At 37.2% G+C, this 26,277-nt stretch overlaps 2 protein-coding genes across 5 annotated transcripts in view; both read right to left on the bottom strand.

Annotated features, from left to right (window-relative positions):
- Window positions 1–43: 43 nt before the first annotated feature.
- On the bottom strand, window positions 44–16,329 carry LOC126376550 (probable aminopeptidase NPEPL1). Of its 4 annotated transcripts, none has more exons than XM_050024019.1 (11): window positions 16,132–16,329; window positions 12,331–12,494; window positions 10,100–10,279; window positions 8,956–9,121; window positions 8,030–8,202; window positions 6,691–6,918; window positions 5,497–5,642; window positions 4,217–4,373; window positions 3,407–3,583; window positions 2,529–2,639; window positions 44–1,527 (listed from the first exon to the last, which is right to left on the bottom strand). In XM_050024019.1, the coding sequence occupies exons 2-11, from the start codon at window positions 12,484–12,486 to the stop codon at window positions 1,417–1,419; spliced, it is 1,605 nt and encodes a 534-aa protein (XP_049879976.1). In that variant the 5' UTR covers window positions 12,487–12,494; window positions 16,132–16,329; the 3' UTR covers window positions 44–1,416. The 4 variants fall into 4 exon arrangements, with proteins under 4 accessions (XP_049879976.1, XP_049879975.1, XP_049879974.1 ...); XM_050024018.1 differs by lacking the exon at window positions 16,132–16,329 and adding an exon at window positions 15,969–16,121; XM_050024017.1 differs by lacking the exon at window positions 16,132–16,329 and adding an exon at window positions 14,463–14,594.
- Window positions 16,330–16,818: 489 nt separating this feature from the next.
- The window catches only part of LOC126376841 (uncharacterized), a 71,389-nt gene continuing 61,930 nt past the window's right edge, over window positions 16,819–26,277 (bottom strand). The window contains exons 25-26 of the mRNA XM_050024390.1: window positions 25,555–25,712; window positions 16,819–25,522 (exon numbers count right to left, since the gene is read on the bottom strand). The gene's annotated coding sequence lies outside the window, so the exon portion shown is untranslated. The remainder of the gene's footprint in view (window positions 25,523–25,554; window positions 25,713–26,277) is intronic.

Below are 26,277 nucleotides of genomic sequence, written 5' to 3'. Positions count from 1 at the left end.
AGTTATTTTTTTGCAAAAGCAAAGCAGTAATTAAAAAAATATATTAATTTGAATATCCTTTATTTCAGCAAAAATAAAACACAAAATGAGTAATAAAAACGTGTTACTTAAATGCTAATTAGACAATGAATTGCAGTAGTTTTTTTTTTTAAATTTGGCTCTTGTCGAACACATTCGGAATATTTATGAGGTAATAATATAATTATAGATTATAAGGCCCAAAGTAAGGCAAAATGGTGCCAAAATTTGTACCAAACTAATGGCCAAACTGCAACCTTGGACTAAAGAATTTTTTGCTACCCATCTACGAATATTAAAAAAATGCAATAAAAAGAAGTTACCCTCTTCAACTTATCAATTGTAACTAAATTACAACATCAATTTTACTTTATTATGCTTTACAAATGTAACTCGTTAAAACTATTTATTTGTATTTTAACATGGTAACACCAGTTGTATATTGTCTATTTATTTTTTAAATTATTTAGCTATGTAATGGCGCGTGATTTGCCTGACGTATTTACGAGAGACTAAAAAAACGCAATAAGTAATATAATTATTGTATTATAGTTTATACGACAGGCAAATCCAAACTCTCGATGAATATACATTTATAACTTCGATATGTACAACTCCAAAGTTATAAGACATATAAACCATTGGCGTTGTACATTTACACGTTAATCTATAAAAAAAAACCCCAGTCAGCCATTGCGTTTTGAGAATTCCCGCGCTTTTGGCTACCATTGTAATTACACAAATATTACTAGATGCTCTTATGGTTAAGTAAAAATAAAATGAATTATAAAATGCACATATGCATACCAAACATAATAATATTACATTTGTAATAAAAATATATAGAAAAGCCACCGATATATTCAATTTATCATGCTTATTAGTACCTACTAAATAAAAGTGCAAAACCCATGTGCTTAAAATGGAAATAAAAATGCGCCAGAAGCCTTTTTATGAAAACTTTTCTTGTAAAAAATTATGACTGTGTCTCTGTACTTTCATGTTACATATAACATACTGTGATGACATCAGAGATAATTATATAGTATACAAGGAAATGTGATAGCGTACCAAATACTAAGATTCTGCTCATGGATTAGAGTTAGTATCAGGAATTTTCCGTCGCAAAAGTATGGAACTGAAAATAATTTTAAAATACACTAATATTTTCATGAGTTTTGCAACGGAAAATTCCACTTGATATTAACTCTTAATCATAAGCTGAATCATCCCCCCTCAGTATTCGGTACGGTGTTACTAACAGCCTGTATAGCTTAGTGTGAGAGATATCTCTGGTCTCTTTCGCACTAGGGTATAAACTTGTTTTTCTGTCACTGTAATTAAGCTACATTGAATGAGGTTAGTATAGTATAGTAGTGGTGCATGTCGGGTGGTCCGTCAGCCGCGCAGCAGCGGCGCGGGCGCCAGCGCCCGCAGCAGGCGGGACTGCGTGTGCGCACCGAACAGTACGCACAGCAGCGTCACGCCGTAGCCCGTGGCGCGCTCGCCCTGGGGGGGAGCATTTTATAATAAGCAGGATTGAAAGCACAATAATATAAATATACCACATTCGCAAAATGACACCATGTCACAAAATCCATTTTCGCAAAATGACAACTAGACACAAAAGTTATGAATATGGATTCGCAGAATAGGAAACTAGCATAATATATTGTTCAAAAAAAAATTTTAAGTGTCATTTTGGTATGTGCATTTTAGTAGCTTACGACACCGTATCAACAGTGGCTGCAAGTTGTCTTTGATTGCTTGTGGCTCTGCCCACCCCATTAGGGATTACGGGCGTGAGTTTATGTATGTATGTATGTTTTGGTATGTGAATTTTTAAGAATATGTCATTTTGCGAATGTGGTGTTGAGGCGAATCTATTTTGACAGATTCAAGGGCAGTACGTTCTAATCTGGTATCCTGATTTGTGACATTAGCCATGTCAGGACCAAGGACACCAGAATTGGAATGATCGCTCATCGACCCACACTAGAGAAGACTGGACACAGTCAATTAAATATCTAGCATTATATGATTAACTACACTTACCTATCATCATAATCGAATCACTTTGTAAATTTATCTTTCATAAAGACTATCATAAAGATATGAAACAAGAGTAATAAGAATAAAAGTAAATGTCATTTTACAGTATTTTCCAAATTCCCATTTAAAATTCGCGTTTTGTTAGTAAAATTCGGAAGTGTTTCGGTGTTTTTGACGAGAAATATATTTGATTTCGTGGTCCGGAGCGTAAGTGAATCCTAAGTTCCGAATCTCTTCTTCTTATCGTGTGGGCTGTGAGGTGGAATACCAGCCTCATCAACCCTGGTGTCAGGGTTATGATTGAGCCGCCAAAGGCCCCTGACATGGCTCACGTAACGATTACTCACTTACATCAGTAAATTGTAATCGGGACCAACGGCTTAACGTGCCTTTCGAAGCACGGATCATCTTACTTTACGTTCCGGGTGAAAATATTGTAATGAAATATGTTAACTTACGCTGGTAGCCGGGGCAGCCATGTCTATGTGCAGCCAGGAACCGGGGAAGTCGAAGCCGAGTTGCGCCAGGATGAACAAGCCAGCACACGACGGCTGCGCATTGTTGCGGTCCTGTTGACGTATCACGTTATTACCCACACTGACCTGTGTACTTGATCAGGTAATATGTACATATATCGTTAACACGTACAAAAATATTAACCGCCTTATTAATAAAAGAGGCAATACGCATGTTCTTCCCCTTACTGAAGAGCGGGTTACTTAAGACCAAAGTAAGACCCAGAGCGGGTGAGGTCGGCAGCCGATACGTTCGCATCGGCTGGTTCGTGTTAGTTTTCACTAACACAATTGGGTCGTTAACTAGGTTCAAGATAAATTATGAAATTCAGATTTTTAAATAAAGACAGAACTAAAACTAACGAAAATCATTTTCTTTTTTCTATTTAACTTATTTATGAATTTTAATCAAGAAATCCGTAATAATAAGTGCGACATTTTGTCACGTTTTTCTATGACGTCACAGTGTGCTTTTTCATACGAATTCCATAGTAATTTCGTGTTTTGACGTTTAGTAAAAAGGAACTGATTTGACTAGTAGGAAAGTAGCCTATTGGCTCGACAAGGGGCCTGTTTAATAAAACTTACAATTGTAAATTACAATGACAATTTGATGTACATTGCGGAGTGTGTGATCACGAATATTTTGCAGTGTCATATTAGCTACGTAATGAACATCAAATTGTCGTTGTAATTTACAATTGTAAGTTTTATTAAACAGGCCCCAGGTTAGACAGCTCGGTGAGGCGTGAGCACTAGTTAATGTCGGAGTACTTCAGCCGACACAGAGTGGCGAGGCGCGAGGCGCGTGGCGTACTCACGGCGACGCTGTTCTTCATGTCGGCCACGGCGCTGCAGAACTCGGGGAAGTGCAGCTCGGGCGCGTACGGCAGCGCGTGCGCGGGCTCGCCGGCGCGCAGCCCCGCCGCCACGGCGCGCGCCTCCAGCGCCGCGCGGTTGCACACCAGCGCCGCGTGGTACTTGCCCGTCGCCGTGCCCTGTGGACACCCACGGGACGGTGGACTCAAACTCACATGGAAACACTTTTTATTATCTTAAGGTTTTTGAATAACTACTCGGCCAGTGTTACGAAACGTGTAGTAGAAATGTCTTTAATGTCTCTATTTGCTGAAAACCCTTAAATATGTAATATTACAATACTTAGATAGGTACCAAGGTTTACAGGCTGTAACATGGTAAATAAGTCGTTTGGTATCACAACAACAACTTGCCCACTGCTGTGCACAGGGCTCTCAATCAGCCGGAGGCCAGAGGGGTTATAGAGCATACTCCCCACGCTGTTCCACTGCGGGTATCCCTAAAAGTTTATTAAGTTACATAGCTGCCCGCGTCTTCGGTGACTCGAGCCGGTCTCATGTATCTTATTTTTATATTGTCGTCTTTCGAATCTGTTACTAATACTAGGTTAAGCTTTTTGTTACCAACATAATATGGACCAGTTATTTTTTTTTGTATTTCTAGCTTAATTTAGTTTCTTGTTATTTTTGCTATACCCTCCCGGGTCCATATGTGGTACTATAATATGTATAACAACTGTTTACCATATGGTGTGCAATAAATACTTTGACTTTAGTTTCCGAAATAAATATTTTGAATTTGAATTTTCAAACCTGTGCGCCGGTGAGTGTGGCCACGTCGACGATGATGTCGGCTTTGAGGTCCCTGTGCGCGTATACCACGCCGTCCGCGAGCACCAGCCGGCCCTCCGCGTCCGTGTTGTTAATCTCCACCGAGCGACCCGAGTACAGCGTGTGGATGTCGTCCGGCCTACAGGTTACAGAGGGTTTATTAACATAACATAACGAGTATACCAGTATCCAGCCCCTCTAACATGCACAGCGTGACTTATGTTGAAATAAGTTTTCATTTTCCCTAACACGCGTGACACGCTCGATTAAATTACCGTCACGATAAACGCCTATCACGTCGTCGAGAAACCGATGTAGCCATTCTGTAAAAAATATCATTTTAGTGTTTGGCAACATGCATACTTTTCATTATCCAAACATTAAAATGTAAACATTAAGATTCAAACCGAGCCGAAATTCGGAATACATTGGTGCTAATTCCTGTAAATACCATCTAATTTTATTTTAAGTTATATCTGTCATTTTCTTATCCACCGAAAAGGAAAGGGACGGGTAATCAACAAGCATAAAATTTATGGAACACACGTCAATTTTAAGCACAAATCTAAACCAACCGTCTAAAAATTTTACATCCTTCAATAACCCGACACAGTTAAGTAGACAGCACGTCAAACGGATTGCATACCAGCGACGTACCTTTTGATTCGCCCGGGTTATTCATTCATTTACTCATTCTTCCTAAAATCAAGAGCTGTGAATCATCCGTCCCTTTCCTTTTCGACGGATATGAAAATGATGGATATAACTTAAAATAAAATTAGGCGGTGTCTGCAGGAATCGGGGCCATTATACTATTATTATTAGGTACTATTATTTATTATTAAATAAACATTTTCATTATGCCCGTATGGCATTCCACAAATGTGGTTTTCGTGGCAAAGTGTCATTCTGCGAATGTGTTTTTTGTGACAAGGTGTCATTTTGCGAATGATGCTATTGTGAAAAGTTGTCTTTTTGCGAATGTCACTTATGTGACAAGGTGTCATTTTGCGAAAGTGGCTTTTGTGACAAGTTGTCATTTTGCGAAAGTGGCTTTTGCGACAAGGTGTCATTTTGCGAATGGTGCTATTGTGACAAGTTGTCATTTTGCGAATGACGAAAGGCTTCACAGCATTGATGTCAAAAATTACTTTTTAGCAATTAGGCCTATTTTACGTCTTCTGTCTTACGACACTATTCTTTTCTTGTGTGATTGTGCAAAAAAGACATTAGTATTGTATATTTGTATCGGTGGTGCATACCTGGTGGCCAGCGGCCCCACGGCGTTCTCGGCGAGGCAGAGCACGGCGTGCAGGTGCAGCGCGGGCCGCGCGCGCACGGCGGCCGCGAAGGCGCACAGCACCGCCGCCGCGCCTGCGCAGTCGCCCTTCATGCCCACCATCGACGCCTGGCGCACGCAACATTTATTTGACAAACAGTTCAAAAATGTCTGGTATTTAATGTGTTCCTCTAGTACCTCATGTAATGTACCCTCATTGATTTAAAAGATGTGTTGCTGTTGCAGTTTCTTGTCATTTCTTCTCCTCAGCCATAACACCTTGCGAAATGACGTAAATTCAAAAATGTTACATAGACTTTCAACAGGTTTATCCATGATAATTACGTTGAATAAATGATTCTGATTTTTTAAATAAAATAAAAGCGCGATAAAACATTATAAACAAAAAACAATACAAATACTTAACATACAAATTATTAAAATAATTCATAAAATAAAAATAAATGTTTAATAAAAATTCGAATATTATGTTTCGAGATTCAAGATTTGGGAGGCATATCCATGTTGCGTTATATGTCCTAGTACGGCTTCGAAATACCTAGTCTACTCTGGGCGCTATCTCACTCGCATCAAACGCGGCAAGAGGGAAACCACTGCCCTATTTTTCCCTAAAAAGTAGCATGGAGAACGCCACACCGACAAGAGCGTGGCTCTTAAATTAGTGATGTGTGATCCATGTTAAGAAAAATCTCGTAAATGGCACTGCCTATCCCGATCACTGGTTCTTCTTCTATCGTGTGGGTTGCGAGGTGAATTACCAACCCCATCAAGCCTAGTGTCAGGGTTATTATTGAGCCGCCAAAGGCCCCTGACATGGTTCATGTAACGACTACTTACTTACATCAATAAGTAGTAACCGGGACCAACGGCTTAACGTGCCTTCCGAAGCACGGATCATCTTACAAATACAAATCTTTATTGGTAACGTAAGCGACATGTCATTGGTAAGTACATTAATTAAATACATTATGGAACTTACTTTTTGGACAATCAGGTGATCAGCCTGTAATGTCCTAACCAAACCAGGGATCACAAAGTGATTTTTGTGATATGTCCCCACCGGGATTCGAAGCCGGGACCTCCGGATCGTGAGCCGAACGCTCAACCACGGAGGTCGTCTTCTCACTGGTGACATTGGAGAAAAAAAGTGTCTCACCCTGCTCTTGATGCTGAGCCCGCCTGTGTCGTAGACGATACCCTTGCCGACCCAGGCCACGTTCTCGCTGGCCCCGGGCGCCTTGTAGGACAGTGCCACGAGCGCCGGCGGGGACGCCGCGGCCCTGCCCACCCCGTAGATGCCCCCCATGCCTCGTTCTCGCAGTTCCTCGCCCCGGATTATTGTCGGCGCGGGGATGTCCAGCTCTTTCGCTATTTTGCAGGCCGCCTGCATAAGACATTCATAAGTTTTATTTTATTTATTCATTTAGACATACACTGGCCCCGATTCCTGCAGACACCTCCTAATTTTACTTTAAGTTATACCTGTCTTTTTCTTATCCACCGAAAATGAAAGGAACGGATGATTGACAGCTCTTAATTTTAGGAAGAATGAGTAAATGAATGAATAACCCGGGCGAATCAAAAAGGTATCTCGCTGATATGCAAACCGTTTGACGTGTGCTGTCAACTTAATTCTGTCGGGTTATTGGCCAATGTAAAAATTTTAGACGGTTGTTTTAGATTTGTGCTTATAACTGACGTGTGTTCCATAAATTTTATGCTTGTCGATTACCCGTCCCTTTCCTTTTCGGCGGATAAGAAAATGACAGATATAATTTAAAATAAAATTAGATGGTATTTACAGGAATTAGCACCATTTTAGTCTATAATAATAAAAAGAATGATAATGAGAGTTACTATAATTATTAGTTACAATTAAACTTATATCTATGTAATAGTACATTATCATTATTTAATAGTGGTGGAGTATGCTCCATACTCCCTCCGGTTGATTGAGGGGAGGCCTGTGCCCAGCAGTGGGACGTATATAGGCTGTTGTGTATTTAAAGGTAAAGGTGTGCTGAAAAGGTATTTTAAATAAATAAATAAATAATTTATTGTCAACAGTTACAGTAACAATGTTTAGTACATTGAGCTTATTTTTAACTGGAACATGGTACGAAGCATGGTCCACTGACTTCCAAACTAAGTGGAAAACTTGTGACTTGGAAGGCAGGGTTCCGTCGTACATATTTGTGGAAACATTAATATTATAATCTAACTGTAACAATTACAAAAATATAGAATTTAATAATAAACAATGAGTGTGTGCGTGTTTATGTGTGCGCGCGTGTGTGTGTATACACAAACAATGAGTGTATACACACGCACACACACACACAAATAAAGGTAAAGGTGTGCTGAAAAGGTATTTTAAACGTAAAAGTGTGCTGAAAAGGTATTTTAAAGGTAAAGGTGCATTGACAAGGTATTTTACACTAAACTTAAACTAGCTTCCAAACCATCGATGGTCCGGCAACGCTACATCACAGTACCTCAATGAAGTGGTCGACGTTGATGACGTTGGCGGGCATGTCTGCGATGCTTGCGGCCAGCCGGACGTTGTCGGCCACGTCTTGCAGCGTGGCCAGCTCCGCAGCCGACAGGCTGTTGTCCAGCAGTGCTGGGTCCAGGGGGCCAATGCCTTCTTCCTCTGTCGTGTCGCCATCTGGGGAGACACTTGTGCAATTAGATGCTGAGAAGAAGCTCAGGAGGGCCAGTTTCGTAACATTTCGTGAGAGCCAGCTTGATGACAACTTAGTCAATACATACAGTCATGAGCAATATCATGTACCCACTTTGGAACCCTGTCGCACTCTCATAATATGTGACATTTAATGAGATTTACATTTTATTTAAAAAAAAAGTTAATGTGATATGGTTTCAAAGTGTATACAAATTAATGCTCGTGAAGTCGTGACCGTACCTCAATGAAGTGGTCGACGTTGATGACGTTGGCTCGTGACCGTACATATATCAACACACGCCCGTGATCCCTAATGGGTGGGTAGAGATTTTTTAAAGAACGTCTAGGTCACTGTGTCGAGGTTTTTCATTATGTAAAAAATGACTATGTTATCTACTGAATAAAAATATTTTTGTACAGGTACCTTAGTAAACTTAAAGCTTAGTTGCAACCGGATATTGCAAAGTTCCCACGGGAACGGGAGTTAGCAGGAAAAAACAGTTGTATGAAAAAATCTAAACCGCGTAAGATACGAGTAGATGTTTTCAATCTAGCATGCATGCATACCTTAGTAAATAATAATATAAAGTTTAGTTATGGCTGTATTTTGAAAAATGGGAGTTAGCGGGAAAAAAATGTTGTATCAAAAAAATCTAAACTGCATAAGTTAGATGCTTGAAATTTGACATGCACTCGCACACACACAAAGATCTGTATTTTATAACACGCACTCACCGGCCTGGTCCTCGTTGACCAGCAGTATCTCGACGGTGACGGTCCTGGCGGCGGGCGGCGGCGGGCCGGCCCCCAGCGGGCTGGTGCCCGAGCGCGCCGAGTACAGCGGGAACGAGCGCGCGATGGCCACGCCGCTCGCTAGCACGTCGCATTTGCGGCACACCAGCTGTGGTATCATAACCAATCAGATTAACACTTTTTTTTTATTACTGTTATTATTTGGGACAACAAACTATTATGAATAACACGGAATATAAATAATATACAGGGTGTTAGTGACATCGTAACGAAAACTTTGAGGGGTGGTTCAGGCCATGATTCTGAGTTGATATCAAGTAGAAATTTCCGTCGCAAAAGTATGGATTGGAAAATAATTAAAAAGAAAAGTAAAATTTTCATGAATTTTTTGACACGAAATTCCACTTGATATCAACTCAGAATCATGGTCTGAACCATCCCCCTCAGTATTCGTTACAGTGTCACTAACACCCATACCTACTTGTATGGCTACCATATGTACTTGTACGGGGTGTAAGTGTCATCGTAACGAATACTGAGAGGGATGATTCAGCTGATTCTTCTGAGTTAATATCAAGTGAATAAAAACATGAATTTTGCGACGGAAAATTCCACTTGATATTAACTCAGAATCATGGTCTGAATCATCCCTCTGAGTATTCGTTACGATGTCACTAACACCCTGTATATAGGAGTATTTGATTCTTCCCCGTCGATATGTAGGTATTGATACACAGTAGAAGTGAACATAGTAATTAAACCTTATTTCTAAAAAGGGACGTCAGCTCAGCAATATGTTGTGACACTCCGACATTGAGGGAGTGCCACAACGCCCCAAAAATGTAATAGATACTCTTCTTTTCTTGGCGGCTTATTATTTACGTAAAATGATACAAATACAAATATATTTATTCGTGAATGTTGCGTGTTACAAGATATTACAGTGTTGTCATCGGTCTCAGCACATTCAGCCAAGAATTGGCATACGAATTTAAAATTGAATTTGACAATAATTAAATAATATAATTAAAATTTAAATGATGATGATGAACCGTGCCTTGTGTTAGAACGAGATTTTGTACGTGTCAGGGGAACATACATTAAGACATGATAGATCCATACTCACAACAATAAAGTCAGTGTTGGCGGGGTAGCTGCGCACGAGCTTGGCGAGCGCGTGCGGCCGCGCCGGCGCGGCGTGGCGCGAGCGCCGCGGGGGCAGCGCGGCCAGCGCGGCGCCGCGCGGCCACAGCTCCACCGCCTCGCCCGCCCCCGCCGCGCTGCAGCGGACGCCGCGGGACCAGCACTGCCGGCAAGCGGGGGCTGCATTACATACATTGCCTACATATGTCCCACTGCTGGGCACAGGCCTCCCCTCAATCGACCGGAGGGGGTATGGAGCATACTCCACCACGCTGCTCCAATACGGGTTGGTGGAGGTGTTTTTACGGCTAATAGCCGGGACCAACGGCTTAACGTGCCCTCCGAAGCACGGAATCATCTTACTTTTTACCAAACAAAAGACAGTCTCACAAAGTGATTCCGACAATGTCCCCATCGGGAATCGAACCCGGACCTCCAGATCGTGAGCCTAATGCTCTAACTACTAGACCACGGAAGTTGTTATGTGGGGTGTTAGTGGGGGCTACATAATCGCCCTGCTTCTTGCATACACCTAACTACGCGACTGCGCCCAACCAACAAGGAGGGTTACATACATTGTTTTAAGTTTACGCGGTTATTATCATAATTAAAACACATAATAACGGGTTCAATCGGGGTCCAATCTCATCAGTCATCCCGTGATCATGGCACTTGCAACAGTGTCGAAATATCGGGAGTCTCATATCCCCATTTAAACGCGGTAAGAACCCGTTATTATGTGTTTTAATTAAGGAGGGTTACATGTTCGACCGCTATGTACGGTCACGAGCATTAATATGTACATACACTTTGGTACCATGTCACATTAACATTTTTGACAAATTCAACTGTAAGTCTCACTAAATGTCAAATGTGTTAGTGCGACAGAGTCCTAAAGTGGGTACATTATATTGCTCATGACTGTATGTATGCACGTCTGTTTCAATCTAACTTCTAAACCACGCGTCAGAATTTAACAAATGAAGTGTCACTAGAAGCGTCTTGATTGTCCGGTGGTTACAGGCTATGTGATGTCCCGCTAAAATCAATGTGGCGCCCTCTAGAGGACATAGAGGACAAAAAGAGGGTAGTGTTTTGGTATCATATGAAAGGGCTTAATTTGCACACTTCAAATATGTATATATTTCTAGCATTTACTTGCGGGATTTCTTGTAATTGCCCGATAATTACGTTGAACTGATAACATGATACAACAGCCTCCGTGGTCTAGTGGTTAGAGCGTTAGGCTCACGATCTGGAGGTCCGGGTTCGATTCCCGATGGGGACATGGTCGAAATCACTTTGTGAGACTGTCCTTTGTTTGGTAAGGACTTTTCAGGCTTGAATTACCTGATTGTCCGAAAAAGTAAGATGATTCCGTGCTTCGGAGGGCACGTTAAGCCGTTGGTCCCGGCTATTAGCCGTAAAAACACCTCCACCAACCCGCAGTGGAGCAGCGTGGTGGAGTATGCTCCATACCCCCCTCCGGTTGATTGAGGGGAGGCCTGTGCCCAGCAGTGGGACGTATATAGGCAGTTTATGATAACATGATAGCTCAGACATGTTCTTAGATTTCTTCTCCAAATCTTGCATAAAACGCGTATCGGAAGCATGTTATCTTAATAAATAAAACCCGATAATAATAAAAATAAAAATATGCTAATTTATCCCAAGAGTTTGCTTACCACGGCTAACTTGGCATATATCAGTCACATTCGGAAGTATTTCAAAGAGACATACGTATTTTCTTGTTTCATACTTTTTAGAGCGTGACTTTTCCGCAGTCAGGTTTTAGTTTTTAAACTCATTTTTTTTACTCTAAGCTATACTATTTTCAATGCAGATACAAATACACCTCGTTGATATGCAACCCGTTTGACTTGTACGGTCACGAGTACTAATATACTTATATACATTTTGAAACCATGTCACATTATTTTTTTTTTGACAAATGAAACCGTGAGTCTCATTAAATGTCAAATATAATAGTGCGACAGGGTTCTAAAGTGGGTATATGATATTGCTCATGACTGCACTGTCAACTAAATTATGTCGGGTTATTGGCCAATGTAAAATATTGTGAAAAAAAATTCTGGCTAAAATTTATGCGTTCGATTATTTTTATGCCTTTACCTTTTTATGCTTCGAAAATATCCCCATCAGAAATCGAACCTCTACATCTAGGGCCTATGCATTAACCACTAAACTACTTACCTCTTCAGTAACCTTAGACTCCAGCTTGCATTTCACATCAGCCCAACTCAACGCTGACAAATGCGGCCCTTGGCCCACGAACAGTGTGGGCTGTCGTTCCGGGTCACTCGGTGTCAACCCCCATCGGAACTTCACGCTTACCGCGCCGTTCGACATTGCGCGAACTGAAACATAACATGAAAATTATTAGGGCATTTTAGCACTGTTCCCTTTCTTATCCGATCCGAGTCAAAAGATGGATCCGAAATGTCTACAGAACAATTTGTATGGTAGTTTGTTTGTATGGCATAATAGGTATAAAGGTTAGGTAGGTATATATATATTTGTATGTATGTTATATATTTATTTGCAAGAATTTGCAAATCTTTCAATCTCAATTTCGATTCGCAATCTATCAATTTCAATTTTTACACATTTCCTCACCTTATGGTTGTCTGGAAGAAATCGTTTTAAGTGATAATGCCGCCAATTGCCATGTACCTAGTTAAGAGTCTTTTTGTAATTATTTCTTTTTATTTTGGTGCAATAAAGTGTATTTGTGTTTGTAGTTTAATTTTCTTCTGTCCGTCATTCTCCGACTCGAATCGGATGCAGTCTGAAGATACTGCCCAGATTGTGCCCAGTAAATGGCAATCATCATCATCATCAGCCCATAAACGTCCCCACTGCTGGGGCACGGGCCTTCCCTATGGATGGATAGGGAGATCGGGCCTTAAACCACCACGCGGGCCCAGTGCGGATTGGTGGTTATTAACGACTGCTAATGCAGCCGGGACCAACGGCTTAACGTGCCTTCCGAAGCACGGAGGAGCTCGAGATGAAATCTTTTTTTTTTTGTGGTCACCCATCCTATGACCGGCCTCTGCGAAAGTTGCTTTACGTCAACAATCGCAGACCGAGCGCGTTTACCGCTGCGCCACCGAGCTCTTGGGAAAAATAAGCAAATGGCAATAGGCCCTCCTTATTCTACTTAGCGAATAACCTTCCACTGCTGGATATTAGCCTCCTTTCTTTCACGCCATCCTTTCCAGTCCTGTGCAATCATCCACTGCTTTCTGCCCCCTATTACATGGAACAAAAACATAGCTGACGAGTGGGTGTATGGACTATACACCTCAATCTACACCTTCGGAGATACACGCGTAGCGCTATGTTATGTCATGATGTCATAAAGTTAAATAAGTATAAATAAAACCTGTGACAAATCGAAACTGCTGCAGTAGTCTCGCTATTTACACTGACTGATAACTGGCTATACACTTATCTTTCACATAACAATATCACTAAAGTCATTGTGAATATGTTTCTTCAGTTTTATGTGCGATAAACAATTTTGTATTGTATTGTCAGAATATTCATTTTATATTCGTTTTTTTTTTGTAATATGACTTTATATGTGTCATTAAAATTATTATGTACAGTCATGAACTCATGAGCAATGTTCTGTACTAGAACTCTGTCGCATTAACATGTTTGTCAAAAAAGTTAATGTGCTATGGTACTATACACATTAAGACTATACAAGGTGTTAGTGGCACCGTAACACATACTGAGGGGGATAAATCAGACCATGATTCTGAGTTGATGTCAAGTGGAATTTTTCGTCGCAAAATTGTCTCGATTTTGTGTGTGGTGTCCTTTTATAATAAACAATTTCTATTCTATTCTATAGGTATACTCTATCGTCTTCAAACTTTAAAACCACTCAAACGAAATGACAATGGAGCTAATGAGAAACCCAAACACTTTTGATTGAAGAGGAAAGCCCCACAAGACTAAATCTAGTACCCATTTAGGATGGAACTTGCAGGTCTGATAATGTGGAGAATCATAAATATTACTGAGTATCCTTGCTGATAGATTGCATTAAAAGGAGTAAAAAAGAACTTGAACACTAATACTGGCTAAGTGTCTTCTGATAACTTGTGGTTCCTATTATTATATTATCGGCTATACAGGTTGTGAGAAGCTGCAGTAGTTTTAGGCGGATGAGACGTTTGTTATGTAAAAATTGACGATTCAAAGTGTAACTATGTTAACTACTGAATAAAGATATTTTTGAATTTGAATTTATTCAATAATAATGGCTGACTGTCAGTGTTAGAGCATAAACAGGCCACTTTATCACTTACCACCAGGCGACATTGTGTTCAAAAGTGAACATGAGTTGCACAGACAATAAATTGCATGAAAATACATGCAACACGACTAGGTTGTCTCGACTAGCTGCCAACTTACCTAATACTTAGTTTTTGATGAGCAAATGGTTACCTCCTTTTCATCAAATAATTAACTATTGTGACTAGTGATGTTGCTAAGTCTGATGAGTTAAAAAAAAAAGCAGGACCCAGGATTGTAAGACATGACACCAAGATGGGAATACACTTGCAATGAGCCTAGCATATGCTAGCTACTTTCAAGTGTATTATGTTAACTGGCATGCCTGTACTTAGCATGTAAGTAGACTGCGCAATTTTTGAATGTACTGTTTACAGGTTAGGTTGCAAATGTTGTATACAGGGAAAGTAGCCGGCACATGCAAGGAGCTGGCATGCAACTTGCAGACTCTCACAGTGACGAATCACAAAGAATCAGAAGTAGACTTAGAACACTTGAAAAGCGGGACTTCCAAACCTGTACACTTCACAACACTAATTCCAACTACGCCTCGCTTTGATAATAGGAGTAATTACACATTCTTCCAACTACAATACCTTCTTTTCTGCTAATGCAATGACGCTAATTGAATATTGTTTCCAACAGAGTGTGACTTTTATGGAATGTTTATTATATCATTAGCTTTGAGTCCAACCTTATCTGATTACATGGTAACCGGCTGAATGAAATTGTAAGTACCTAATGATTATGAGTATTGGCCTTCTGTTGGTCACATCTGGCAATTTGTTGCCGGCAACTTGTCACGCTGTTGTCGTGTTGACGTGAGTTGCAGGGTTGCGAACATGCGCTTAGATAAATCGTACTATTTTTTATGAAGTGATGGCATGCCAAGACAAACCCAAGATGGTTTTTATGGTGTGCATTTAATATTTTGTAAAATATTTCTTTATCTTAATAAATATGTGCACTCCACTTAAATATTTTTATCAGGTAACTATTGCAGATTTGCTTTGTAATTACATTATTATTTTTTGTATTATCATACCACTGATAGCAGTAACACAGTTTGAGAATAGAAACCTAGGGCATCAATTTCCAGACACAATAGTGTGAGACATAAATGATTTTAGGCCTTACATCCTTGTTGTAGATTTGGGGGATATGTAAATCTAACCCTTAAATTCAAAACTCTACAAAACTATACCTACTTATAGTCAGTTAAACCTCTTTTGTAACTATTTTCTTTTATATTTGTACTTTACTGAATCTGTAAGTTATTTTTAGAGATTATTTCATAGATCACAATTATGAACTTAAGACTCAAACATTTCTGATAATAGTGTCTATGCAGAACATATGGTTCATTATAGATACATTATTATTATCATATTTGTATTAGAGCATTGAACGCAACTTGGTTTTAACAGTTAGATAACCTAGTAACTTGTGCAGTAGTAATTTTAATATAACTAATATGAATTAGCCTTAAGATCATTTTACGTGTGCTAAAAATATGTTACCTCTGACGAACGTTGGCGGTTTTAATACAGTTATACATGCGCTAAATGTCCTTAATATTATCATGATCACTTATATAACACTAAACATGTCAATTTTTCAAAATAAACAAGATAAAGATACACAAAAACGCGGTGGTCGAGCGCTAACTTTGAAATCACTTACCGTTTCGATAATCGTATTTCTTCAAACTCTTGTTACGTTTATCGCTGTCCTACATACGGGCAATATTAAAATCGTTGATCTTAACAATATTCAACGAGTAAATTGAGAATTATTGTCTATTTAGCGATAAAAGAAAGCGATTGTAGCTTTTTTCTGCCAAATCATTCGAAAATGTTCTCGTTCGGAAATTAAAGCATCAAACAAATTAAAAATGAACTTGTCATTTCACTTAATTTCCATTTACAAAACTTTGTTTATATTCAATATTTTCGCTTAATTTTTGAATAGATGATGAAATAGAATAATATTAAAAGTTTTTGGATAATAATTTACGAAAATAAAGTACAGAAAAGATAACTAATAAAAACTGCAAAAACCCGGTAGTTTACGGTTTTTAATTTCTGGTCGAAAGCAGAATTCTACATTCCATTACACGCATGTTACGTTGTCTGTATAAATTTTTTGACTAATATTTAAATGGCGGGAAACTGTAAAACCTGTAAAATAACTTTCCGAAATGGTGGCACAGTACCCCTGCACTGTCGAGGTTTTAGTCATATTTTCTATTTTGCAGTTTCTACACAAAGAAAAAATACAAAGTTTTGCACAAAGGTTAAGCATAAATCTGTCGCGCTCTGATTTTGCTGACAAACTGAATAGGAATAAGTGAGTAATAAAACAAGGAAATAATCGAATTTTCTTTTTAATAATTTTTCATCAATAGCTAGAACAAAATCACATAACAAAATGTAGCATGTTGACTTGCTGTCGCGTTAGCTTATAGTTACGTATATCCAAGCTTTATACAATACTATACATTAACTCGGATGCCACTTATATCAGACAGACGGCTCACGCCCGTAATCCCTATGAAGGTGGGCAAAGTCGTAAGTTACCAGAAGACAACTTGCAGACACATTTGTATCGAAATCCTGAGATGGATAAATGTTGAAAGTTTTTGAAGATTAGTATAAACATTCGAGACGGATGTATGACGTGTTTAACAATAATCACACGAGATTGAAACGCTGTGGGATGACGGAAATGGAAAGAACATGAACATGTAAAATACAAATACTATTCAAGTGGGCTACTTAACAACCTTTTCAAATGAGTTACTTTATGACGTCGTATTCATTGTTCATATCTAGATTAATATTTTATAATTTATTTTTAACCCAGTCAAATAATATATTGGCAACATTTGTTTTCTTTAAATGACAAATATTTTAATCAATTATTCATATAAAAATCTAATAGGCCGAAAAAAGTTTTCACCAACCGAAGCTGAACAATTTCTAATTTTTATTAATAATGTATTACATTTTTTGTAAAACAGTTTTTATATAATCTAGAGACATAACTTATTAAAAATGGCATCCAAGTAAGTATAGAAATAAATTTTAGGCTACGTTATTACATTAGCCAGTTAACACAGAATGTTCTAGTTAATGAACATTTTATATTAACATGGCATTTTATGTAGGAAGTGGACCATATGCGAAAACTTATTTTCTTTATTTATCATGTGTTATTTATAAACGAAATTCTGAAATGTGTAAACCGCCTTACCAATAACAAATAAACAAGCGTAATTTGTCAGCCAAGCAAAATTGATTCCGATTATCAAATAATTCGATTGAACTTTGCTTGGTTGTCAAATACCATGGAGTAACTAAAGTGGGTACTACGTAAACTTACACAAACGTTGACCGCATGTTTATTTTCTATTGATAAGACGGTTATAATCGCAGCACATGATCCACCATTTTGATTTTGCGGTGCAGTTTTTTTTTATCATTTTGACAGGTATTTTTTTATTAAAAACGGGAGTAAAGCAGAGGTAAAAATTCACTGGAAGCGCTTTAGCACAAATTGCAATATTTGGTTTTCATTTATTTCGATTGTTAGGTTAGGTATTTTCATAGCATTTTTTGAGGGTAGCTATAGATATATAAACTAATCAAAAAGTTTCTTGAAGATATTTAATCAGACGGGCTCACTTATATTGATTTTGTTTGAGGTTTTTGTCTTATGTTAACCGCACCGCAATTTCTTATAAGTTATTTAAAACAGTATACGGAACTGCGATTTCTATACCCACAAAATCACAAGAGAAATAATATATATTTTTCTCATAAGAACAGATTCTCTTAAAGACAGATATGGTACAGTCGCATACACAATTTTTGAAATGTAGAAATACTAACTGTATCCATGTTTGGCAAAGAACAGTTACGAGTAACAATATACGCTTTTTCATGCGGTATCCCGATTAAGGCGCGAACGGTGGAATCTGCTATCGAAAAGCGTTCGTGCCATACATCTGTTATAACAATCAAATGTGTTTCAATAGTCGAACCAGCCTTACGGATTGAAAAAAATACAATACCAGGCCATCAAAGGAATATTGATTTTGATTTATACTTGGCCCTATATATTTTTTTCAAATGTGGATTATATTATAAATTACTGAATAAGTTAAAATTTAGTTATAAGGCCTCTTAATATATTGTTAATGTATTTTAGTATATGCGACTCGATTTGGTATCAGGGATTCCTGTATGGTTTAGGCTATCTCCGGCGACTTCATAAACTGCGTGGGTTTTGAACATACGTCGTTTAATTATGCAGATAGCATGGGCTATCTATTGGCCGAGTCCCGCGATTATATCGCGTCAAAGTACATAGCGTGCGCTTTGTCGTAGAGGTAACAACGGAATAAGCATTAATGACGAAAGAGATAGTATTTAAAGCGCAGTTCCGTATAGAGAAAATCCGCATTTTTTTTCTAATTTGACATTGTCGTTACATTTCACTTTAACTACACATCGAGAGTTAAGAGTTATAGAATGTATTAAACTTGCGGCCACGAATATTGATGCATCATAGAATTAGTTACTTTTTTTATAAGTAAAATCAATTCCTATCTAAATTTTAGCTTTATATTTTAAAAAGAATCAAATTTTATTAGACTTAATATTCTCATTTCAATTATTTTTTTAATTAAAATTCAATTAAAAGTAGTATGAATGCACAAGTGCATTGCTAGGGTCAGCCACCCAACACGACTGTTAAGCAGATTCAAAGTGAAGATATGTATTTATAGTAGAATAAAGTAACTTCTTTTAGTACATGACAATATTCCGCGACCGCAAGTAGAAGGTATTTAAAAAAAAGAAAATTTGGCAAAGGCACTTATAATACATTTTGTTTGACAAACACAGGTATCCAAAACAAAAAATAATTGAAAAACACATTAAAAATCACCACAATTAATTTTATCTATTTCACAATCAAATAAAATAATTTAAAAATTAAAACTCATACAAAATATAGGAGAGACTTTGCGTGAATATAAATAAAATTTAAGTACAATTGAATACTTACTTAAAAACAGTACAAAGAATAGTTATAACAATGAAATGAGTTAAAACTAAAAACAAAAATGTTAGAATAAACTCTGTTGTACTATTTTTTTTAAATTCTACAATGATCTAGCAACCCTATACCACTTATTAAGTCTGTCACTAGCCACGATTTATATAATTAGAATATATTTTTCATTAATTACCTAATAGTTAATAAACATTTTTTTTAATATTTCATCGCGAAACATAATATTTTTAAAATCACCGACCCAAAAATATTTACTTTATTATAAAAAGGTAAAGAACAAAATGAGTTTTAAAAGGAATGTCAAACTAACTCTATATTTAAAAAAAATAACGAAGCTTAACTTAGATGACAAAAAAAAGAGAAGCAAATGTCCAAGTATTTTTTAACATAATCTAAGATTATCATTAATCGAATTTGTTGTTACATAAACTAGTTTAACGAATTATTCAACAATTGAACATTTACAGCGCATTTATTCGCGAAAACGCGTTTATTTATTGTCATTATTACTGACATTATTATTTTTTTATCTTTACTTTTAAAAGGTAAAACCATATTTTAAGAATTAAAAAACAAAGGTGTGACCGATTAAAATACTGCGTAAAACTGAAAACAACCAGAAACCCGTAATAGAAAAAAGATATTCTATGTAAATAAAATAAAAATGGACGCTTTTCATCCTAATTTACGAATTATAAGTATTTTATGTGTGACTGTACTACAGGACGGGGTTACAAATTGCATAACTAGATTTTTCTGAAAAAAAAAAGCGATACTTTACCTCAATTGATCATAAAATCTATATTGCCTTATAATTCTGATCAGGCATTCCAAATACTTCCTGTGTCATGGTTATTTAGGAACGTTTTTGTAAAAAACTTTTATATTAAATTAACATAGAATAAGTCGTTTGCTAACAACAATGGAATTCTATCTTCTGATTTTTTTTGTATTACAATTAATTTTAGAAAAAAAAAATCTATTCAAGCTGTACGAACAGCCGCAAAAAATAAATAAAGTATAAAATCATTCAAAATCTTCAAAAAACATTATAGAATTCTCTCGCGATTTCTACTTTAATAAAGCGTCCGTAAAATTATTATTTATTTTTATTAACGAATAAAATTCATCGTTCGCTATTTACAAATAATGTTAACCTACAGTTCTAGCAGCAACATTCATAATCTATACATAGATAACATATTTCATAACATCATAAGGTACAGTCATGAGCAATATAATGTACCCACTTTAGGACTCTGTCGCACTAACATATTTGACATTTAGTGAGACTTAGCTTTGTCAAAAAAGTTAATGTGACATTGTACCAAAGTGTATACATATTAATGCTCGTGACTGTTGGGCCGAAAGTTCAAAAGAAGACTATGAAGATATAATGGTGATTTATTGTGAAATATGGACACCAGTCCCTATTGATTAACAGCCAATCAAAAGCCTTTCATGTGCCTGATTATTGGACTTTGAATATCTCGATTCACCATGATTATATTTTTGATAATGTCCTTCCTAAAGTTAGGATCACTTTAGTTAGTATGTTGATTTTAGAAACATGACGTGGGTTTAAGAATTTAAAACGTAACTGAAATGTCACTAGCCTTGTAAAGTTGTTGTATGTCCTTGTTGAAAAGTCACAAAATCGTTTTAAGCGTCTGTAAAATCACTTCATGTTAACAAGAAGTGACAGTGACAGTTTTTTAATAAATATAATTATTAAAAAAAAAAAAACATATTTATGTATTATATTATTCCGAAGTAATGTAACCCAATCTTACCCGGTGTTTAAAGATCTAGAAGCAAGAAGAAGGATATATGTATTATTACAACGATATAATTCTGTGTATAATTGTAAAACATATAGGTCCGATATTTACTATTTCATGCGTAATTTTTTTAAATTGCTTAGCTTTCTCTTTCCAACTTCATTCCTCTCCTTCGTCTGCAAGCCAATATTAAAGAAGGTAGACATAAATAAATTTATAAAAAAATGAATATCAGACAAATATCAAAATAAAGTTTTGAAAACTTTGAAGAATCACTTTAACCCTTTCTTATACGGCATTTTCATAAACACAGCACGGCCCAAAATTAGAAGTGTCTAGAGAAACTAGGCTCATGTGCTCATATGAAATGTTAAAAAAATGTGTATAAATATATAAATATTTTCTGATATTTGAATGAATTTTATAATGTGCCTTCGACGAAATTTTTCGATCGTACATTTTTCGTAGGCAGTTTCTGATATTTTTTATTGATCGAATCTAATGATCTTAGGAGGTCGTCATTAATTGCCAATACTTCAGAATAACATGCAAAAATACGGCATCAAAGTTATTTAAGTATTGAGCTACTTCCAGAATTCATCTATGAGCATATCTCGCTAACGAACGTAACAGATTAAAAATGTAAAAAAAACGATGTAGTGACCGTTGTTTGAGGTTTACGCGACTATTATCATAATTAAAATATATAATACCGAGTTCTTACCTAGACACTCATATCCCTGATTTTAATGCGGTAAGAACCCGGTATTACGTGTTTTAATTATGCCGTTCGAACCAATTCGAAAAAAAAAAAAACTTTACCAAGGGCATGATGTGACTAATACCGGCCATTGGCGTTGAAAGGGCAACCGCATTACATTCCATACATTCTCTAATCTTTCCTAATTTTACCTAATACCCCCCAATTCTAATAATAACAATTCATTATAATACAAATTTTATTGTGCTACAATTCAACATTCAAGGTGCGATCCTAATTCAATTCAGTTTAATTGACGAGATGACGTGACGCTTAGTCTTTCTACCCCGCTAGGGGTTTACCGTGAAGATAAATGATCGTCATCAATTTACATTCGACCTTTCACTTTTCTCTCAAAAATTCGTGCATAAGCCATGGTTGGCGTTTGACATACGCCAGAAGCTTTAAATGACGTAAAAATTGAATTATGACGTGACAATTCAGTGATGACGTAAAATCGAAATTTCAATTAAAAAACGCGATTGGTTGAAGATTGAAATATAGTTTAGGCGTGTGTCATTGCTTTGAAAAAACATTATTCCATATATCGACAAGAATGAAATACACGTTATATTACACGATTTAATACAATTTCATTTAAATTTTCTAAATGGAAACTTGCTCACAGCCTTGGTAGGTATTCTAACAACTCTATACATTGTACATTCTTAATGAAAAAAAAGAAAAAAATATATCTATGGTACAGTCAGTGCCATAACATAACCAATCACTTGCGGTAACAGCGATGGCAACCGGCCCCGATTCCTGCAGACACCCCCTAATTTTATTTTAAGTTATACCTGTCATTTTCTTATCCGCCGAAAAGAAAAGGGACGGATGATTGTCAACAAGTTAATTTTAAAACGAATGAATAACCCGGCGAATTAAATAGGCATATCTCGTGCTGTCTACTTAACTCTGTCGGGTCATTTGGCCGATGTAAAACTTTAAGGGTGCTACCAGACCAATCGATCGATCATCGATCGACGGCATCGATCAACGTCGATCGAAGTTGATCGATTGGTCTGGTAACTTTAATTGACAGATACTGTTCGATTAAGCAATCGATCGATTGCCGGGCGATGACAATAATCGATCCTTCGGTCTGGTAGAAACTATCGATCGACGTCGAATATTCTATTCTACCATCGATCGATGCTGTCGATCGATGATCGATCGATTGGTCTGGTAGCACCCTTAGACGGTTGTTTTAGATTTGTGCTTAAAATTGACGTGTGTTCCATAAATTTTATGCTTGTCGATTACCCGTCCCTTTCCTTTTCAGCTGATAAAAAAATGACAGATATAATAATAACTTAAAATAAAATTAGATGGTGTTTACAGGAATTAGCACCACTACCAACTTAAATTGACAAGACTAAAACTAGCTGCATCTCCTTCTTGCACTTATCGAAAGTGAAGGACGGAACTAGTTTGAGAGCTTTCAAGCTAAAATTAAATGTCCACCAGAATCGGATAAGTCTTGATACTTATGTTACAGCCTGTGGTTACAGCACTCACTGTACACAAATATCAAAATAACAATAATAGTGTATTAATAATCTGTGAAATTGAAATTCGAAATATATTTAAGTAGTACATAACAATAAAACATTTGCAAATAGATTAAATATTGCAAATAAGAGTTAAACTCATAGTAGTTTTAAGCAGATGATTGGAAAGTCTGACCAGATATACATAAATAATATATGTATTTTTTTTAATTGGAATCCTTATTGTCCTTAACTTGTTATACCAAAGATATCCACAGATAAACCATAGAATAGAGAATAATACTACGTATAGAACGGACACTCTCCGTCCCGCACCAATTCTCTGGGTATAACTTTAGTTTTAAATGATCGTAAGACAAGGAGTAAGAGAGAGCGCGCGCGGACTATCTGTCTCGCTCGCACTTACGTGTTAGACGCGACGCGACACACGGTAACGATGAGATTTTTGAATGGAGTGTCCGCGGTGTGGATAACCACACCTCCTTCGTAAGAGGCACCTTACCAACCTATAAAGGTCGACACGGTTCGCGTGCACTGTCTCCATACATTCTACATTTATAACAAATGTCAAGATAGTAAATTGTTCATCAAGGGAAGAAAGTGATACAATCCTTTATACTACACCCACAAGGATAATAGCTAACATTTTTGGGTACCTTGTCATTTTCAAGTTAAAAAAATCATCATATTAATACAATATGGCGACTCGCGCGCAATTGTTTTTTTTTTGCACCATTGTTTTATTTTAATACGTACAGTCATGAGCAATATCATGTACCCACTTTAGAACCCTGTCGCACTATCATATTTGACATTTAATGGGAATTACGGTGTAATTTGTCAAAAAAGTTAATGTGACATGGTTTCAAAGTGTATACATATTAGTACTCGTGACCGTACAGCCACACCACGCCCGCATATGCGGGCGGTAATCGATTTTCATACAATTTTCCCTCCTTTTTAATGTAGTAGAGATGTAGTTGTTTTTGCCCCCTTTTCAAATAAGGAAGAAGGCAAGGCTTCCGAGTAGGTGTAGTTTAAATGACGTGTTCACAGGAGTTCCTGTTATGGCAAAGGTCATCGCTGTATTACGATATATTTTTTAATATTCTGGCCAGACTTTTGAAGTAAAAATCCATTCTTTATTTAAAACCGTACCATTCCATTCCATTACAATAATTATCATTTCAATATCATTTATTTTACCAAACACCTGTTCTAAATATTCACAACAAACTATCCTATCAGAGGCCTTCCCTTTTTTATGGATCACTTATCAGTTTTATTTATTAGTGTAGTGACTATCGATAGCCGATAGCTAAAAAAAACAACTAGTGTCGATAGTATTGATAGTTCATCAATATTATGGTTTCACAGAAATATTGTCGATACTAAACTATCGATATATCTAACTATTGAAAGGACTCGATCCTATCGATACAAGTAAGGCCTATCGATATAGATGATTTTCGAGGCAAACTATCGATAATATTGCTTCTGATTATTGCAAAGACTTATCGATACTATCGATACATAGTAAGTTCTATCGATAGTATTAGACTTGTAAGATAGAGAGGTTACTTCAATTTTGAATTGTAATGAAAATATAATACGTACCTATTTAATTCGCCACACAAAATAACACTGATAAGTCTCCAGTAAAAACAACTTGAAATCATGTCGAGATCTCTCATCCCATACTGTTAGCGCTATAGCATAGATCGTAGTACAGCTGTCAGAATACTACATTAACTTGATCTGTCCCTTTCGCTCTAAGCTGTACTCTATCTTTCTGTCCTGCTCTTACACGCATGCTAGAGCACTAAATAGTATAGTATTGCAACCTTGGGAATGTAAGGTCAGGTTACCTCTCTTCCCGTACGCTCTGAGTCGAGCAACATTAACTTCCCGTACGCTCTGAGTCGAGCAACATTTACCTCTAGAAAGCTCTGAGTCGAGCAACATTTACCTCCAGTACGCTCTGAGTCGAGCAACATATACCTCCAGTACGCTCTGAGTAGAGCAACATTAACCTAATAATGTAAGGTAGCAGTATAGGGCAGGGCTACAAGCTACGTAAGCAAAGCGGCGCACAACCTAGCAGAGCACCTCGCACGCGGGCATACGCTGCAACAAACAAACATTCACTATTAATGAGGGGTCTTCCAGGCTACGTTCGACAAAATCAATGTAGATGGCGTTGTACAGCTTTAACGTGAGAATCACCTATTTTCTCATTACTCGGGTACATAATTATTCCAAAATACAATGCAATGGCAGAAGCGTATATAAAAATAATTGTTGCTTGATATTTAGATCCATCATTCTATATGCCTTCTCTTTATTTTTATGAACCATTTTGGGAACTTTTTGAGAACGGTACATCACTAATATGCCCCCTTCGTGTTGGGGCGGAGCGAGTCCCTTCTATGCCAAGTTTTATTATTCTTTATTCCATACAACAAAACCAGGTATGCTCAAAAGTGACAGCTAACATATCAAGGTTAGCCGCGCTGTCGTCAATTCCGTAGACATTTCGTAAAAAAATAAACCCACGACGAAGGGTGAAACCAAACGAGCGTAATTTTATGAGTTGTGAGTCCCTTATTCGCGTATTTTCGGTCACTTATTTTACGTTCAACATACATACATAAACTCACGCCCGTAATCCCAAATGGGGTGGGCAGAGCCA

The sequence above is a fragment of the Pectinophora gossypiella genome, chromosome 21, assembly GCF_024362695.1.
Source record: "Pectinophora gossypiella chromosome 21, ilPecGoss1.1, whole genome shotgun sequence".
Taxonomy (NCBI): domain Eukaryota; kingdom Metazoa; phylum Arthropoda; class Insecta; order Lepidoptera; family Gelechiidae; genus Pectinophora; species Pectinophora gossypiella.
The sequence above is the reverse complement of the archived record's forward strand: the minus strand, read 5'-3'. Positions and strand labels throughout refer to the sequence as shown.